Source organism: Aplidium turbinatum, chromosome 5 (genome assembly GCF_918807975.1).
Source record: "Aplidium turbinatum chromosome 5, kaAplTurb1.1, whole genome shotgun sequence".
Lineage (NCBI taxonomy): Eukaryota > Metazoa > Chordata > Ascidiacea > Aplousobranchia > Polyclinidae > Aplidium > Aplidium turbinatum.
In genome coordinates, this window is record NC_137476.1 from 12,930,276 (window position 1) to 12,950,822 (window position 20,547).

Consider the following 20,547-nt stretch of genomic DNA (forward strand, 5'->3'; position numbering starts at 1 on the left):
CAACCAACGGTTTCATCCGGCCAAACCAACACGTGTGCAGTAGTGCACAGTTTAATATCAGTGACGTAACAGACGCAACTGTCATGGTTGAGACGACAAAATAGAGCATTTTAGCAGCAGAATTAATTGATGACGTCGTTTGAGAGAAAATTACTCCTTTGAAGAACAATGCTACAGTTTTTAAACCGATTTAACATCTGGCGATGTTAAAACGATGTAACAGCAGTGGAAATTGCGGTCAGACTTTTGCTGCGAATGAAGTTCCTCACAGGTTTGCGCAATTTACTTGATTTATAGCACTGGGCTTACGAGTGGCAGAGTGGAGACAAACCGCGCGGCTGGACACTTTTGCTCGTTTAACGGCGAATCAACATTGATTAACGTTGCATGAATGTAACATGGCAATAATTGACGAAAACTAATCGGTTAATTAGTAGGTCTAGTAGGGCCTATCATATGGCGGCAAAACCTTGCGAATAAGGTAAGTAGGCTAGTATTAGAAGGTGGCAGATGGTTACAGAAATTTTTGGACTTAAAATTGAATTAATTTTTTTTTTAATTCCTTAAATGTCCGGCGGGCGCGGCCCACCCGCCCGAGACTCGGTGCAGGTGGTTGCTTGCTTAATTACGCCGCATAACTTCTACCGAAAGAGGTCGTGTGGCTTCTTGCGTAACAATGCTCTGGGCACAAATCGGAAAACTTCTACAATGACGCTACTATTTTCTTCTGTGCAAAGTTTCACTAGGATTTTTTCTTTGGGTTTATTTTTGCATGTCATGTGAACGAAAGTTAATTTTCCCTGGACCTTTTCTTTCTTACTGTAATACCAAAACTTGACAAATTTTGCTGCATCTTGCTGCGATAGCCTACTCGTATAATTTAATTTTGTAACGAATCTTGTCTTATCAATATCACTCGGAGATCAAAGCCAGTCATTGTGACGTAAGACTTGAAATAAGCTGTGCGTGGTTAGTGTAGAAGTACACCCGCACTCCCATCGATTCTTAGCGAAAAATTCACCTTTGTTACACTGATTAAATGTCATCAATCGTTGAAGCAACGTAAAACTCGAAATTTTTCCTGCTTGAATGGAAGCTAAGGGATACAGCATTAACATTTTCTAGATGCGCGCACTAGAATGGGCGGGAAATTATATTCTCACAGCAATTGTTTGTGCTATGCAAGCACGTTTGAGCAACTTGTGTTTCTTCTACAGGCATGTATGGCTGGTTTTGAGTGTGCTCTTGCTGGCCGATGTTTATCGGCGAAAAATAGCTGATACGATATATCGGCTACACCTGATATCGGCCGATACATATCGGCTGACCGATATATCGGTCGAGCTCTAACTATTGTTTATTCACATCGCAAAACATTTCTGCAATCTTGGAACAACAAGTGCATAAGTCAGACATAAATCCAAACTTGCAAACACGTTGACAATTAAAGTAGCCTACTTCGGTTATTTTATCTATAAAAGAAAAATCCGTTGTGTCGAATAGCACAAAACGTGTGTAGCGAAATGTTTGATGCCAGGCGTTGGAACTTCGATCAAAGCATTCTCCCGCAGTGTTCAAAATGGCGCCGCTGACGCCTTGGGAGTTTCTCGTGTGAAGCGTCGCTTTTAGACCTTGCTTTGAAGTACCTGGCGCAAGAAAGTTTACGTAAGTCAGCACTCTTATGATTGCATCACGTGATGCCCCCCCCCCCGATTGTTCCTCGACCTGACGACGTTTAGTCCTCTCTCAGTTTTTTTTTTCTTTTTTATTTTCCTTTTTTTTTTCGTAAGGCACGACGTTTGTCGAATAGTGATGGCGCGTGTCGAGTGACGTCGTCACCGAAAAAGGCAAAAATTGCAGCCCTGGTTACACTACCAAAACATGTTAAACGAAAAGAGAAAAAAATAATCGAATAGTCTATCACGACCGCACGGTTTGATTTGTTGTGATGTAATAATACCAAAAGTAGCGATAAAGCGATCAACACGATACGCGGCTGCTACGGTGATTCACGTTATAACTCATTGGGGGGGGGGAAAGTAAGTTAATTTTGGGTTGATTCAACGTTCGAGTCAGCACAAATCGATTTAATTTTCCCGGCGAGTAGAGTTATATCGCGTAACAACAATGCCCAATAAGAAGTTTACGTTTGTTTTACATTAATTCGACATCTAGCGACGTTAAATTATCATGAAATAACGTTAATTGCTCAATCAGGTACCGATAACAAATCAATAGCTCTCTGCGAAAAGATTGCCTCGATTTACGTTACAGTAGGCTACACTAACATAATTTTGGCACAATTAGGATACTGCGAGCAACACAAAGTCTGTTGGATAAAGAACTAGTCAGAATCGGAATCATCGAAGGATGAGGTTGTTGCGTCGTCACTGGAATACTTCAAGACGCAAAACTGCCCGTTCATGAACGCGTGATGCCATATGATCGGAAGCATTACTTTCCTTTACTGCCGAAGAACCATTTATCCAATTTTGTACCACTTTTTATATTCGCAACGACACCGGTCAAAAATAAGCATTCGATGAAAGAATAACTTTTGCGTAACAATTAAGCCAGTATTTATAAGGTTGCAAACTTTTTACAGTTTACAAGAGCATTGTCAGCGCATAAAATAGCGTGGGTGATGCTCTGGGCTACCGTCGTGTGACACACGATGAAGAAGAAGCGCATAAAATTTTGTTTGATTAAAGCATACGGCAATTGCCGCCGCAATCCAAGGTTTGTTGATTTGGCAACGGCAATGTTTTTGCTGTCGTAGATGGAAGCTAATTTCGAGGGCTGCAAATGTACCCATCAACTGTTATTTTTTGTTTGTTTTGTTATATGACTTCGATTGGATCATCTCCGGCATTTTTGTATTGACTTGTTAAACTAGGGAGCAAGTCTTTTAGGCGCAGACAGTTAGGCGCCGGTCAAATAGGCGTGCACATTGTGGCGTCTGGATATTTAGGTGCGGAGCACTGTGGCGCCCGTTCATTTAGGTGCAATTCCTGGTAAAGTTTGCAGATTGTATCAGCTTGGCAGGTAGGGCAATGCTTTTCACACAAAATGTTGTATTGAACAGAAAAATATGTCATGGTTTCCGTGAGTGAAGCTGTATAAACCAGCAATGCTTTTCACACAAAATGTGATATTGAACAGAAAAATATGTTGTATTTTAATGTTTGGCCTGTATTTGTTGTTAGTTCAGGTTTGCGTCGGCGAAAGATTTATCAATAAATTATTCAAGTTTCCGAACATGACTGAGTTCACTTTTAGTGATTCAAATAATAACTACATTAAACATCAGTAAAAAGTATACTGCAGCCTATATGCAAGCGGGTGGTAGGCTTGAGTGAAGAGTAACTTTGTTTTCCGCAAAACCCTGACTAGGTTTAATAATAAGCAAAGTCGCACCATTATGCAGCAACTTGTAGCCAGGGTTCATATGCCCTATAGAAATGTATTCATGTAGTAAAGCAGGGGTCACCAACTGGCGGCCCGCCACGCTGTTTTGGGCGGCCCGCGGAAGGTATCAGCGCACAAGCATAACCAAAAATACTTTTCTTGAGGAGTTAAAGAGCATGAAGACAAAAAATACTTTCCGGGAAGCATATTTTTGCTTTGCATACGATTCCACTGATGGACCAATCAGATTGTAGTTCTAGGTAGGGGTCGTTTAAAGTTATTCCAATGCGATGTCCAGCCACACTGTCCCAGTGGTTAATTAAAACGTCTGTTTTCGAATTTCGAAAATGTCTGTGAGCATAGGGTTGCTTATTTTAAGTTTGTAAATGTCCTGTAAACACTAGTGTGCGTTTCATCGTTATTGGATTTCACGAGCAGTGTTCCTTTATGCAAGTTTTTGTTGGCAAAATATTTTGGTGTGCCAACTCAATTGATAATAAATTGGAAAAATATTATATATATATAAATTTAAAGACTTTTTCTGGTATGAAACTATTTAGCTTATTACTGCAAAATGTTGTTAATCAGCAATTCTTGCCATGCTAATAAGCACCGCAAGTGACAGTTGTCTAACAAAGAAAGACGGTTTTATAGACTCTCACAAAAAGGATGTAAAACCAACTCATTTGCTTTTTTAGAGGGAAGACTGTTCAATGTTCATGAATTACGCTAGAAACGTTTTTTCGATGATTTCCACAACTGTTTGTTTCAATGGTGCCTCATTTCTTTCTCCCTGTTATTGGAGCCTATTTTTTGCTGATATGTTTGCAGGTCACTAATCACTATTGTTGCCTGTATTGCGATGTGTCAAACATTTCCATGTTTACTGAAACTGTTAATGGCAAGATATCTTTTGTCAAGCGAAGTGACAACACCACTCTTTGCTTGACGATGAATATTCTGATAAAACCGCTCGCCTCGCTGTACGTGCCCAAAACAAGTGGCCTCGTTTATTAGGCAATGTTAAAGAAGTCAAAAGTTTTGTTAAAGGAGCTTGGCATGGCAGTAGCGTTGTTCGACTAATTTTGTTGCTGCGGTATTCTAAGATTTAAGAACATGTAATGCTGGATATTGGGTACGAAATGCATTCTTTTATAGCATAAGAGTCAACCTACCCAAAATTTTATTAGTGCGGCCCACCACAGCTCTCCTAAGTGCCAAAGTGGCCCGCATGCAAAAAAGGTTGGTGACCCCTATAGTAGAGCATTGTCATACATACTCGCCACATGACCAATCCATCCCGAGTAGAAGTAATTGCGAAAGGGAACAGATTAAGTAAGGTTCCATCTGGCTGCAAGGATGCATAGCAAATGTCTTGTGGAGATGTGCTAATATCAAGAGTAGTAGAGCGTTGTCTCGCACCTCATCTCCACATGCGCATTAACACATCAACATATTTTTCAAATATAGTTATTACTATCTGAAGCCTTTACAAATTGTTTCACCTAACGGATCATCAGAAGGTCTGAAAAAACATGCCACCAGTAAAGAATCGATAATTCTGAAAAGATATTAAATATTACAACTGTAATTTAATCTGCCAAAAAAAACCTCTAAACCTGTACTTCCTGAGAAAATATTAAATTATAAATATTAAATATTAAAGAAGTACAGGTTTAGAGTTTTTTTTTGGCAGATTAAATTACAGTTGTAATATTTAATATCTTTTCAGAATTATCGATTCTTTACTGGTTGCATGTTTTTTCAGACCTTCTGATGATCCGTTAGGTGAAACAATTTGTAAAGGCTTCAGATAGTAATAACTATATTTGATTTAATTCGCTCTGCTTTGCCTTTTTGCTTGGCATTGAGCACTTTTTGTAGTATTAATAGTTTTCATTGTTTCAACATATTTTTCTGTTCAATATAACATTTTGTGTGAAAAGCATTGCCCTACCTGCCTAGCTGATACAATCTACAGACTTTAGTAGGAATAGCACCTAAATGAACGGGCACCACAGTGCTCCGCACCTAAATATCCAGACGCCACAGTGTGCACGCCTATTTGACTAGCGACTAACTGTCTGCGCCTAAAAGACGTGGACTCTTAAACTAGGGATTGGAATTTTTTAATAGTTGAGGATTCGAATATATTCTAAGTTTGCATACAGACGGCGACGCAGGATATATGTCAATTTTATGTGAGCAAACATTTTAATTTAATAGTTCAAAAATAAATTTAATTTGCTTTTTATTTTTTACTAAATTTCAATTCAATTTATTGTTCTTTGTTGGAATGCAAAAGAAACAATATTGTGGAATAAAATACAAAATTCTCTAAATAAACAGAAGGCGTCGTTGGATTTACAGAAGGCGTTGTTGGGTTTACAAAAAATCTCCGAAAAGGGCTTTCTCCGAAAAAGGCTGTCTCCGAAACGGGCCACTCCGTTGAGTGAGGGCCACGAGTTTTAAATGTTGCTTTAAGAGGGCCACGCACTGTTAAATGTTGAGAACCACTTCAGTTTAACAAAGTGAAAACGTGATTTTCATTTGTGAAAAACGTGTTCGTGTAATATTACATGTTGCTTATGCAATCTATTTACTATGATGACTTAGTTATACAGGTCTGGTATGTTGTTGACAGCATATTCTTTCTTTTAGGCATTGACTGGGCTCCAAAGACCAACAGAATTGTGACTTGTGGCGCTGACCGAAATGCCTATGTCTGGCAACTTAAGGATGGAGTGTGGGTTCAGGAACTGGTATGACTTATTCTTTTCAGTGTATTATTTTATGCACGCTCAATTATCTACAGTGGAACACTGGTCAGCGACTAACTCCATTTAACGAGACTGTACCAATACCATGCCTACAAGATCACCCCGTCTTCAAGGCCACTTCAGCTCGATCGCAATTGTTTTTCTATCGAAATACTTTGCATTTTATTCCAATATCGTGACCACTATCACTCAATAGTTTATACAATTGATGCAATGCAATTGCGCAAGAAATGACATATGTAAAGTTTAGGGGTCTGCTACTATTCGGCGAGTCCGATTCGGCTAATCCGATTCGGCGAGAGCCTTTTTCGGCGAGTGCCCTATTCGGCGAGTTTTTGAAATTTTATTTTTGAAAGGGAATTATCGGGTACCGTAGCCTAATCATAATTGCCGTTTTTACATCATTAAACGTTGAAATCGTGCAGAAAGGAATAAAAATAAAATGTTTGAACTATTAAATTAAAATTCGTTATGTCAGTTCAGTTGAGTTGTTTTTATTTCTGACCATCAAATGAAAAACAATACACGTCAACATAGCAAAGGTAGAAGCGACGAAACGCGAACGTTAAAACGTGCTTGTGACCGAAGTAAGTTATTGAATTGAAAGAAATTTGGCACGGTTGCAACACCTTCAGAAAATTTTAAGAAATGAAAGGAAAATAAAAAAAGAAAATGTTACAAAAAAAATCATGTTTAATGTCTATAAGTTAGTACTTTTGAATAGTTAAAATGATTACCGGTAGTTTGGATCAACAAATGTGTGGCCTACAGCTTGGACTGAAAGGAATTTATCGGGTACCGTAGCCTAGTTATTAGGGTGGTTCAAAAAAAATCAATTTTTGAAAATGATATGGGCTACCCTGCCAAAAGTTTCCATTTCCAGAAAAAATAACTTGTGTAAAATATTTTTGAAAAATATTAATGTTTAGGGGTGCCCCAAGCCCCCAAAAGTTTTGGCGATTTTGTCATAAAAGCCTAAACTTAAAATGGCTGTGTTTCGAAAACGGTTCATGCTAACATACAAGTGTTTGGGTTCATTTTGATCAGCAAAGTGAGCTCTATGATTTGGCAAAGAGTAATAGTACTATAAAGTGAATTTTCAAATTTCCGATTTTCATGTTAAATTTTGTTATGTGTTCTAAAGTTGTGTTATTGCTGTACAATAGTAAGCATATAAGTCTATTGGTTATTACCAAAGTCCACACAAGGTCTTAGGTCATATTGGGTCCCCCCACTATGACAAAATGGGTGTTAGCTGTTTAAAACAAGGATTTTATGGCGACCAACCACTCACTGTTGCCCAATTAAGGTGTTCTTTGATGCTTGAGGAAAGCGTTTGCGATGCTGAGACACAAGCTGCAACTGGTCTTCACCTTTGGTCAAATGTCCAGAAAATGTTTTTACAAGGGCAACATTTCTTTCAGCATAGTCATTAGTGACAATCAGTCATTTAAAGAAATCTTTGGCCATTTGGTAATCACTGTTTCCATCCCATTCTGCAACTGGAAGGTGGAGAAAGGCATATGGGATTTTCAGTTTCTTGAACAGCAGTTGTGTGTTGGCTGCAGCGAATGTTGCCAAGATTTTGGTGTGTATGTTATCCAACAACACAGTAGCTCTTTTTTCTGGAGTCCTCGGTTTCCTGAGCGACCATTATTGCTTTTGCCATTCGATGTTTGATGATTGACTGAGGATGTCGCAGAGGATGTTTAGGCAAGCTCGATAGGAGTCAATTACAAAAGAAAAAAAGGCATCGAAATGCTGTAGAAAAACAACACAAGCAACGACGATACATCAGCCACAATGGCTATTCTGGAAGATAGCAGCAGATCAGCAACTGAAGAATTTGTCTCAGAGAGTGAGGAATAAGCTGGGTAATGTGCTGTTTCCATTTTATCCCAGAAGGGTAGAGAAAAGGTTTTATCTCCTACTTTACTTGCAAGCCTATACAGAGCTAATGTCTCCAATCGAGCAGCAATGTACATCGTTAGTGAAACTGCCAAAAGTCTGGGACATAACATTAAAGACCTAACCTTCAGTACTTCAAGCATCAGGCGCAGCAGACGTCAGCATCGAAAACAGTTTACAACAGAAATCATGAAAAACTTGTCTCCGAAAGCTCCTTTAATGGTTCACTGGGATGGAAAACTTCTCCCAGATTTAACTGGACACAATCACGTCGATCGCCTTTTCTTCCTTGTGACCTTTCAAGGGGATACACAGCTGTTGTCAGTACCAAAGCTTCCATCTGGCACAGGTGAGGCTCAAGCTCATGCAGTATTTGATGCCTTTAAAGATTGGCATATTGAAGAAAACGTTGAAGCCATACGTGTGTTTTGATACCACTAGCATAAACACTGGTTGCATTAATGAAGCTTGTGTCCTTCATGAGCAGCTACTTGGAAGAGACCTGCTATATTTGGTGTGTCACCATCATGTTTTAGAACTGATTGCAGGCGCAGTCTTTAATAAAATTATGCCATCATTTTCTGCCTCGGACATCCTGCTTTTCAAAAGGTTTAAAGATTCCTGGGAGTTTATAGATCAAAATAATTTTAAAGATGCATTGACGGATGATGCAGCAGATAATATAAGGGTATTAGAGAAGAGATGATCGAGTTTACCACTGTAAAATTGACCACAGAAAGACAATATCGAGATGATTATTGAGAGGTCATGGAATTAACGTTATCGTTTCTTGTTGCCCCATTACCTTATGTAACTAGGTTTTGATATCCTGATGCTGTCATCATGAAAGATGGATGGCTTAAGTCATCTACACATTCAAAGTGTGGATGTTTCGCGGTCAATTTCATTTGACTTTGCATGAACAGAGAGGACTTCATGAACTGTGTATTTTATTTTCTTGTATTTATGTTAAAGCATGGATTACTGCTCCATTGGCTGTGAAGGCTCCCAATCTGTGTTTCTGAAAAGCTTGAAGGAGTATGCAACCATCAATGAGTCAATCTCCAAAGTCGCAACAGAAAAATGGCTCGTCATTTGAGGCCCCTTTCTGAAGAGTTGGTGGGTCTGTCTCCTTTAGATAATAATGGTCGCTGAGGAAACCGAGGACTCCAGAAAAAAGAGCTACTGTGTTGTTTGATAACATACACACCAAAACAGCGGCAACATTCGCTACAACCAACACACAACTGCTGTTCAAGAAACTGAAAATCCCATATGCCTTTCTCCACCTTCCAGTTGCAGAATGGGATGGAAACAGTGATTATCAGATGACCAAAGATTTCTTTAGATGACTGATTGTCACTAATGACTATGCTGAAAGAAATGTTGCCCTTGTAAAAACATTTTCTGGACATTTGACCAAAGGTGAAGACCAGTTGCAGTTCCTTTTGCAGCTTGTGTATCAGCATCGCAAACGCTTTCCTCAAGCATCAAAGAACACCTTAATTGGGCAACAGTGAGTGGTTGGTCGCCATAAAATCCTTGTTTTAAACAGCTAACACCCATTTTGTCATAGTGGGGGGACCCAATATGACCTAAGACCTTGTGTGGACTTTGGTAATAACCAATAGACTTATATGCTTACTATTGTACAGCAATAACACAACTTTAGAACACATAACAAAATTTAACATGAAAATCGGAAATTTGAAAATTCACTTTATAGTACTATTACTCTTTGCCAAATCATAGAGCTCACTTTGCTGATTAAAATGAACCCAAACACTTGTATATTAGCATGAACCGTTTTCGAAACACAGCCATTTTAAGTTTAGGCTTTTATGACAAAATCGCCAAAACTTTAGGGGGCTTGGGGCACCCCTAAACATTAATATTTTCCAAAAATATTTTACACAAGTTATTTTTTCTGGAAATGGAAACTTTTGGCAGGGTAGCCCATATCATTTTCAAAAATTGATTTTTTTTGAACCACCCTACTAGTTATCCCGACCAGCAGAAATTGCCGTTTTTACATCGTTTTAACGTCGCTAAACGTTGAAATCGTGTAGAAAAGAGAACTTTGCTGACTAGGATACGTTGAAACGTGGAAACATTCACAGAAGCCCTTCGATTTGTTCCAAGAACCTATTTAGCCTAACAGTTTATTTGTACATTGATTCAACGTCTGAATACATTATCTTAAAAATGCATAATCTTAAAAATGCAACGTATCGAAGGGCTTCTGTGAATGTTTCTCAGTTTCAACGAACATATCCTAGTCATCAAAGTTCTCTTTTCTACACGATTTCAACGTTTAGCGACGTTAAAACGATAGGCCACACATTTGGTTAGCCTTTTCATTCTGTTACTACAATGTAAATATGAACTGTTTGGCTAACTAGGTTCTTGGAACAAATTTTTGCTGGTAGGGATAACTAGGCTACGGTACCCGATAATTTCCTTTCAATCCAAGCTGTAGGCCACACATTTGTTGATCCAAACTAATCATTTTAACTATTCAAAAGTACTAACTTATAGATATGAACATGATTTTTTTTTTGTAACATTTTCTTTTTATTTTCCCTTCACATCTTAAATTTTTCTGAAGGTGTTGCGACTGGTCATCGGTCACAAGCACGTTTTAACGTTTGCGTTTTGTCGCTTCTACCTTACAAACAACTGCACAGACATGACGAATTCAAGCACGTTTTAGCGTTCGCAGTTTGTTGCTTCTACCTTTGCTATGTTGACGTGTATTGTTTTTGAAATGATGGTCAGAAATAAAAACAACTGAACTAAACTGACATGACGAATTTTCATTTAATAGTTCAAACATTTTATTGTTATTCCTTTCTGCACGTTCAGCGACGTTAAAACGATGTGAAAACAGTTAGGCTACGGTACCCGATAATTCCCTTTCAAAAATAAAATTTCAAAAACTCGCCGAATAGGGCACTCGCCGAAAAAGGCTCTCGCCGAATAGGGAACTCGTCGAAACGGGCCATTCCGAAAGTTTAGAGCAGTGTAACAAACCTTGCGGTTTACCGCAAATTTGAGCTTGTTTTTCCTTACTTTCGTATTTTTTAAATTTGCGGGTTGCTTGTTTTCTTGGACAACTGTAGCGTTTTTTAAATAAGTGTTTGTTTTTGAGACTAGTCAACTATTTTTGTTGTGGTGAATATCACTCCCTTTGTTTGTTTTCAAGATTAATGTTGCCAGCAATAACCATATGGCTCCACTGTTGCCAGTTGGAGAACTGTTGAAGATTTATAAGTCTTTGTAGAAAAAAAAATGTATATAATCAATGAGATAATTTCGTCATCGTGAAAATAAATCCCCTTTCGACACTTTCTTTTCCAACTTTCAACACAACGAATCCCCTTTTTTAGAGCATCAAAAACAGCGGTTCTCAACCTGGGTCCGTGGACCCCCCAAGGGGTTTGCAAAGCATTTTCAGGGGGCGTGTAAAACTTTATAAATTTGCTGCATGATTAATAATTTATATACATTTAAAAATTGGTTCATCATCATAATCCATCGTCGGTTTGTTCCCCACTAGTGGGGGTGGCTGATTGTTTCCGCGCAGCAATTGTTTTTATCCCTTTTCTCCATTTCACCCTGTCCCTTGCATCTTCCTCCTTCAGTCCGACTTTTTTAAATTCATCCTTCACTTGTTGTTTCCACGTTCTTCTTGGACGACCGCGTTTCCTCTTCCCATCCACCTTTAGATCTAGTGCCTTTCTAAGAAAACTTCCTTCCTCCCTCCTTATCACATGTCCATACCATCTTACTCCATTTGCCCTTGCCATTTGGTCTATGGTCTCTCTCATCTCTAGCATATCCAACAATTCTTCAGTCTTTTTTTCCCTTCTCGTTTTCACCCCACACATTGCTCTCACCAAATTTTTGACCTTTCCGTTTTTCTCAGGATTACCAGTTCACTCTCTCTCAATACCCATGTCTCGCTACCATATAGCATTGCAGGCCGCACACAGCTCTGATATACTTTTCCTTGCATCCTTAGTGAAAATTTTCTGCCATACAACATTTCCCCACATTCCCTGAACTTTGCCCAGCCCAATCTTGCCCTTGTTGTCACCGCTGCTTCACATCCACCACTTCCATTTATCCGATCACCCAGATAACAGAAGTCTGTCACTGTTATTCTTCATTTTTGTATTTATACAGTGATTCTCAAACTGTGCGTCACGACGCCCTGGTGCGTTGTTTAAAAGGTGTCGCACAAAAAAGTTCGGCTTCCTAACTAAAAAAATATCATGTTACAAGAGTTAAATTCTTGGATATGGCTATTGGCTATGTATATTTAACTTTAGAGATGTACCGATATATCGGTATCGGTGATATTGGCCATTTTTTTAGTATCGGTATTGGCGAAATTTGGCCGATACTAAACACGTAAAAAAGGCGTTTGCTGCGGATTTTCTACAGAAGCAAAGATATAATTTTTTTAAAGTAGTAACTAACGTCACATTGATGTAGAAAAATAACAACCTGTTCAAATTTTTGATACGTCACACTCCCATGACTTCTTGCGCGCAAGTTTTAACATTGGTTGCTTAGAGTGATTCTTTCACTTAAACAAAACATTTTGTTTCAGCGGTTTTGTGTTGTTCGATTCTTAAGTTGTGTAAGGAGACTCAATTTTTCCAATATTTATCATTTGTGTTTCTTTTTTACTCTCAGCAGAGTATAAAATTTGTAAAAGTTTTTCATCCATACAACGTCATAAATTAAATTAGTATATCTCAAATCGGCATAATAACGTAACATCATCTAAACGTAACAGAAATAACGAAGAGCAAGTATCACTATATAAAAAAACACAAAAATGCAACGCAAATAGGCAACATCAAAAGACTGATAGAACCAGCTTACTAAAAACAACCAAGTTACATGGTTTTTTTAAACGTTTAGCAACGTAAAAACGATGCAAAATTATACATTTTTGCTACCTTGGTGGTCTTGGCCTGGCAAAAGCTTCTCAACCAAACGACAAGCGCCCTAAGGGGTAGAACCTTTGACATACTGATATCCAATTGAACGAACCCGAACCATCAGATGTTAGGTTGTTCGTCCAATTGTGGCCATTTCAGCATTCAGCCAGAGAGTTATTTATTACTTTAAACTTTTTTTGGGTACACAACAAACAAGAGCAATAGCACTGGTGGGAAGTTGCATTTTTCCTTTGTTCCGAGAAACGCAACCTTGATGACGTCATGAACAGCGTAGCTTCTGATTGGTTGATGGTTCGTGGTTCAATGGGATATCAGTATGTTAAAGTGCCGACCGCCCTTAGGTTGCACATTACTTGTCGAATAGTTTTTGTACGACTACACAAATGACTTGGTTTACATTTTACATCTTATTATCAATTGTGATTGTCTATTGGAGAGTTTGCGCCAGGGATTCCTAAACAAACTGGGATGCGAAACTCGGTTTGCCCGCGTAACAACAGTAGGGCTAACGCGAAACAGCGCTGCAGCTGTTTGTAAGCATATATCTGATACAGAACTTACTGCAGTTTCTGTTTCAAACGTTCTAGAAACACTAGTATTGGCATTACATATGACTGGAAGCAATTTTGGTTGATTACAATTTTTTACACCAAAAAACGGAGCTGGTATACAAGTCCCCCCTCCCCCTTGGTAACTCATGACAAAGACAGGACTCGACCAAACATATAGGGTGAACTACTTTACCTTTGTTTTACTGTTCACACACTTCAATCCACATGTTTTGGTCAATTCCTCTTTGTCATGAGTTACCAGGGGAGGGGACTTGTATACCAGCTCCCAAAAAACAATTACAAAAACAATAATTCAAAAGTCAAATAAGGGTGAAAAAACACTTCTTAGAATATTAAAACACATAATAACAAATCGAATACCAAAACCTAGAGGTTTAAGCAGCAGTTTTGTTGGAGCTGGCACTCGTAACTTTTCGAATCTTTCTAGCCATCATTGCTGGTGTTTCATGTTTTGGTGCGTTGAGCCGTTTGAGTTCGTTTTTGGGAAAACAGTTAAAAACTATCTCTAAAATAAGTTCAAAATTACAATGTCCTCCTACGCAGTTCTGGCACAGCATAGCACAATAATGGACAGACTTGTGTGCAACACTTTTCACTGCTGCTATATATGCAGAGCGCTGATTAGAAACTGACATCATTTTGGATTTGGCACCTTCATCCGATATGATAGCAGTATAACATTGTACAGCTAGCGTGGTTACTGCAAAACAGAATTCAGAAGGCACTGACAACCCCCCTCGGTCTGCCATTTCGAATAATTTGGAGTGATCCTTCTATGGGATCTGAGGTAAATTTTCCCGGTAAAACGTACCGAAGCTTAAACTTTTCGTGCAAGTACCTTGCCAACTTTGGTACTGCAGTCATGGTTTGGATGCAGGCCAAAAAGGTTTGGTCAGTCAGTCCAGAACATCCTGATTGCTTCCATTGCACAAATATGTCTGTCGCCGCAGTAAGGTATTGCAAATTGGCTTGTTCCTGTTCATCTCCAAACATCATAGGCTTGCACATATTATCTCTCTTTTCAATGCCTAAATATAATAGCGCAGTGAGTAAAAAACTTTTCATGAAGGCATTTATAGTAAAGTATTTATTGTCTGGTTTTGCCTTGAGAGAGTTGGGGTGCAGGGCCAGTTGCCCTCAAAAGCTTGCAATTAAAAAGTGTATTGATATAGAATTTATAGATAGAATGTCTATCAACATCTCCATTTGATAGCAATGGCATACAAAAGCTTCATAGCTCAAGACATCTTGATGCTTATTAGTGTCAAAAAATATCGCCTGTTTTCATGAAATGCAAAGTTACTTAACATTACAAGACAAAATATTGTACACAAAACAGTCGGCAGTGTCGTAACAATAACACAAAAACCAGTATAATATTCAAAGAGCACAGAATATGGATGTTCTAACCTTTGTAAGGCGTTCTCACGGTCATAATCTTCCAAATAGTGCAGATAAATTTCACAAATTTTGCCGTGTCTTTGAAGCCGGAGTGTTATTCTGAAAAGAGTTCCAAACCAAGAAAAGTTGACTCACTGAATACACCTACACAATGCACAAGTCGTACAACGCTCAATAATACGAAATATTCAGCATTAAAGCTGAAAGAAATGTTACCAGCAGACAAAAACACTTGAGAGTACAGGGATAATAATGTACCACAAATCAAAAAGAAATCTTCGGTTTCTTCCTGCGTGAAGATATGTATATCCTTGTTGACATACGATCTAATCTACCAGTACACCAGTATAAACTAAATAAAATACATGCATGGAATTGTAACTTAATTCTAGAAATGATGGCCAACCATAAAAATGAAATGTTAAAAATGAAATTGCACTTACTGAGAGCATGCTGTGGGGAGGTTCGTGCAATATTGCTTGGATTAAGAGAAGCTTTCTTCAATGAATGAGCCACTTTCAGAGGCTTGTGCTCCTCTAGTGCATACAATCGTTTTATGTGTGCAAACGGAGCAATGCACTTTCCACCAAGTAAGCTTTGGTCACCAGTGATTTCTGGAATATGCATCACCTTTCTGTTCACAAAATTATTGAATATATTCTTCATATTGTGGGTGAAATCGAAGAGCAAGAACAAACGTTCATTAGGCTTGGTACGGTGAGCCACACTGCTTGATAGATTGCTGCTTCCGCATAATTCGGAAAACAATTTTCTAAAGAAATGAGATATTAAAGTATAGCCATCTCAAGGAAAACTTTTCAATACGTATTAGCTTTTGTTAAAATTAAACCGTTTTATATACATATTATTGTTCCAGATGACTTATGCCTGTAGCAGAAAACTTTCTTAAACATTGGGTTCCTTGGCTTTACTAACAATACTTCAAAATGAATCAGTACCACATATACCGGTACATAAATAAAATCGATTGTACAATCAGCTTAATGTAGCACAGGCCATATGGCTGTTCACCATGATGCCCATGCAAGTTGATTAAGAACAAGTTTAATAATTATTTTGTTGCAATTTAATATTAGTAAGGGTAGTACTGTATCGTTATATGGTGATTATACTGGATGGTTATGGAGAATGGGAGATGGCAATAAAATAGTTTCCATACTTCTACTTTAAGGCAACTAACGACATCAAAAAGTATAATGGACTTACCTGTTGCATACATGATTATCCACTGATACAGCCACAACAAAAAAATTCTCATCAAGAGCATCCACTTGTTGTGCATCCATTACAAGATTAAAATTGCGTTGTAAAAGCTTCGTATCAAGCTTTTCTACTGGCACCAAACGCACCACATCCCTATAGTTTTTGCAGACAGACTGCACCATAAAAGCTAAAACAATTTTGGCTGGATGACCGTCTTCTGTTAGACCGATGTAACTCCCATTACTGTACTCAACGCGCTGGGCAGTATAGACCTCATCAATCAGTAGCACAACCGTTCGTTCACCTTCAGTTAAATTACACGTTCTTTTCTTTAAGTAGCTCATATCAACTCTTTCTGTTTCAATGTTCAAGTCCATTGATAGTTGCTGCAGTCTGCGTGTAGATGGTAACAAGAAAAAGTGAGATAGTCGCTTGTATAAGGAACTGCTGTTGAGTTTCCACAAAAATGATATTGTAATCATTTCGGGTGAATATCTTCGGCCGCCTTTGGGAAGTAGCATCAAATTAAGTTGTTCTGTTAAAAATTTCACAAAATGCATACATGAACCTGAATCATTATCATCACTTTTGTCATCGCTTTTGAAATCTTTTAGAGCACAAATGGCTAAATTGATGCGATTGTAGTTATCGACGATTCCAGATTGCAAATCGCTACAGAGGTTTTTGCAAAATGCAAGAATGTTGCTAACTTCAGTCAATAAGATGAACAGGCAGTAGTAGAGCGCTTGGGAGGAGCTGGCTTAGATAAATATTTGGGCAGGTCTTGAAAGATATGAGGAATAGTAGTTGCTTTCAATCTTATTCTTTTAAGCTGTTGTGTGTCTCGCTTCTAAGTTCTGCTTTTACATTGATCCGTAGAAACAGTTTCAAAGTCAACGTCAGAAAAATGCTTAGCACATACTCTGCTATTTTTTGTCACAGGTAAGTTTTTCCTGGGAATCGCATTGACCCAAAGGCGAAGCATTTCTGGGTCACTGGGGAAACGAAGCATTGCAACTTTTTTCCATTATTAGCTGATCTATAGCCGGTGTTACAGTTTGGCACACAACAAGTGTAGCCCATAGCATATACCACTACCAGCAATTTAACAAATAGATTTTAGCACCGTACCGTAGTTATTTTACAAATTAACAACTGAACAAAAAGGTAATTTCAATAAGGCCTAGTGCTGATAGCCATACTTAATATCATAGGAATGGGGTAAAGTCTGACTGAAATGGGAAAAATCGGACAACTCATCAACTTAATAAATTACACTACTTAACTTAATAAATTACACTAAGAGGTTAGATTGTTGTGCAAATGCCAGCATTTGATGAATGCAAAATAGCAGTACTCATCAACTTCCATTTTTAAGTGGTTTTGAACAACCCAGGTGACTGTATTACTACCATTAGCCTACATTAGTTATGCAGCTCAGTGATGCCAAATTCTCAAATGAGTTTGTCACCAGAAACCTCTTCAAATTTTACCAGATTTCAAAAAATTACATCAGATTTTCATCTTGCAAATAGAAACTATTATCCTAAAAAGAAAAACACAATATCGTTTCATTAATGATGTTTTACGCATCCCGTACCATCATAAATATCATTGAGCATGTCAGATGACATTTTGTCTGAAAGCGCACATCTTGAGCACTCATTGCTGACTGAAAACACATTTTTAGCATGTCTCAATGAGAAATAATTCTTTAGATTACTTGCCCTCTACAAGTACTGCAACCTAGTACCAGATAATTTCAAAAATGGCGTACCAGCATGGTGAGAGTTGCCATTGCAGCTTTGATTGCCTTCTAGCGATAATTCATCAAGCTGGTCAAATAATTATCTCTTTTTTTAGGGAATAAACAACTACTGAATAAGAACAACGAAACGTGAACTGCTGTCTAGCATCTGCTTACTATTGGCAAAATCACATGTCACCGCCACGCGCACACTCCGCGACATGATGCTTGCACTACTGTTGTTACGATCCTAAGCGGATAATCCGTCAGTTTCGCATCTCGATTTGTTTTGGAATCCCTGGTTTGCGCAAACACTTTATTAATTTTTCAGAAACCCCAATTATGATATAATGTTTCTTCCCTTATACCCCAGTTCTCAATCACGGTGGCCTGTCATTACTAAAACCTACTATTATGACACAACATTGAGTTGGGATTGGATTCTTGAATCTTCAATTGCCAAGGACTTCCAAATCCGTCCATTGTCACTCATAATGATATAATAATGCCCCCTTTGGCACCTAATGTTGCCCATTTGAAGTTCCCCTTGCTGCTCTATAAATTTCTAAATTTGGTTGGTTTTGTGGCGTATTTTGGAATTTATTTATTGTAAGTGCCAAACTTGAACACAACTAATTTTGAATTTAGGGGATTTTTTGGTTTTAGACTAATTTGTCACTGTGTCAGTCGCGGTGGTGCCACGGCTTGTGTTTTAGCACAAGATCTTGTGGTTTTACTTTTGATCTTGTGCTTTAAGTTTTACCTTTTTTGCATAAAACTTAGCATTTGATATAATTACTTGCAAATATCAAAATTGCTTCTTTTTGTAACACTAAAGTGTCGGCCAAAATATCGGTATCGGCCAAAATATTGGTATCGGTACATCTCTATTTAACTTATTTTTTTTGAGTGCGCAACCCGCCATGTTGTTCTGCGCTGCCCGCGACCGCGTGGTACTCAGCATAATACTGAAGTGAATTCTTTATACAGTACTAGCAATCTAAAATTATATGTCATGGATGACAGCCTTGGTGGTAGAATTGGATTGGGTCTACTACTATTCGGCGAGTCCGATTCGGCGAGTGCCCTATTCGGCGAGAGTCCTTTTCGGCGAGTTGCATATTTGGCAATTTTTTGAATTCTTTAAAAAAATTATTGGGTACCGTAGCCTAATTATCATTGCCACTTTTATATCGTTTTAATGTCGCTAAACATTGAAATAAGACCCTAACCATAACCCTAACCACAACCCTAACCTCTAACCCAGGGATCACCAAACTTTTTTCTCTGAGGGCCGGATTGCTGCGAGATTAACAGCTACGGGCCGGATGCAAATTGCGAATAGATATAGATATACAACTATTTAGAATCTCCATTGACTTGAATTGAGCACAATAAATAACAAAGTCAGCAGTGGAATAGCAAAGTTGTGATGAAAATCTAAAGGTTGCTGGAAAATTTATCCCCTGCTGTGATACACTACAGGGCATCGTGCTCTTGAAAATATATTACATCTTTCCAAATTTGGCCTAAGTTGTCCGCATTTGTGGTGGCCTAATGATAGGTTTGCCATACGTCCCGGTTTAGCCGGCATAGTCCCGATTTTAAGGCCTTGTCCCGCCCGGTTAACCAGTTTGTCCCAGAATTTTCAATTTGAGATTTGCAACAAAAAAATCTGGAGTTAGCCATTTTAGCAATTCTTTCTCAAGTGGGTTTGCGGAAAATATCAACGAAATGTTTCAGAAGCAAATGATCAACATCGACTTCCTTTTCGATGAGCACGTTTTGGTGAAGAAATACATGTCCGAGAGTGAGAGCAGAGGAAAGAATGATGGCAAAATGCAACGACATCTCTTGAACAAAAGTGGACCCAATCGTTTCAAACTTTTATCAACAGAAACATAACCATTCCAAACTTTCAAAAACTAGTCGAGTTTGTGCTTTGTTTGGCCGTGACATCAGCACCAGTTGAGCGATTTTTTTCAATTATGAACAATATGTGGACTGATGACACAGGCCAAATGCTAGAACAGAATGTTAAAGCTCTCCTCACTTGCAAAATTAATGTTGATTTGACATGTAGTGCATTTTGTGAAAAGATAAAATCGAACACTGTAGAGTGTAGGCTACTTTTGAAAAAGGTGCACAGAAAAATATTATTATGCCTGATTCATTTGCTCATAATTATTAAGTTCTTTTATTTTTGTTGGTGAAATAGGCCTACATATGAAGAGCTTGTTTCCAAAACCGCTTACATCCACTTTCGTGATTTCGAGAAAACCACGAAAAACGTTTATGCGCGTATGTGGTTTTGGAAGAAAACGCAATTTTTAGTGTCGAATTTGAAACAGAAAAAGAAGGTTTTGGAAAAAAAGGAATGGATAGTAGCAGCGGCGCAACTAGAAAAAATCAAAGGGAGTCGGCAACGAGAGAGAAAACTAACAATTATTAGGTAGAAGTGGATATATCCAATGCCACCTAGAGTAATCTAGGTGGCATTGGATATAACCTTCCTCTAGGTGGCGTTGATA

The 20,547-nt window shown here is 38.3% G+C and overlaps 1 protein-coding gene across 1 annotated transcript in view; it reads left to right on the plus strand.

Moving 5' to 3' along the window:
• Positions 1 to 20,547, plus strand: part of LOC145769934 (actin-related protein 2/3 complex subunit 1A-like) — a 53,350-nt gene that overhangs the window by 21,641 nt on the left and 11,162 nt on the right. Inside the window, exon 3 of the mRNA XM_082581484.1 lies at positions 6,070 to 6,170. Coding sequence (XP_082437610.1) covers positions 6,070 to 6,170 — 101 coding nt within the window. The remainder of the gene's footprint in view (positions 1 to 6,069; positions 6,171 to 20,547) is intronic.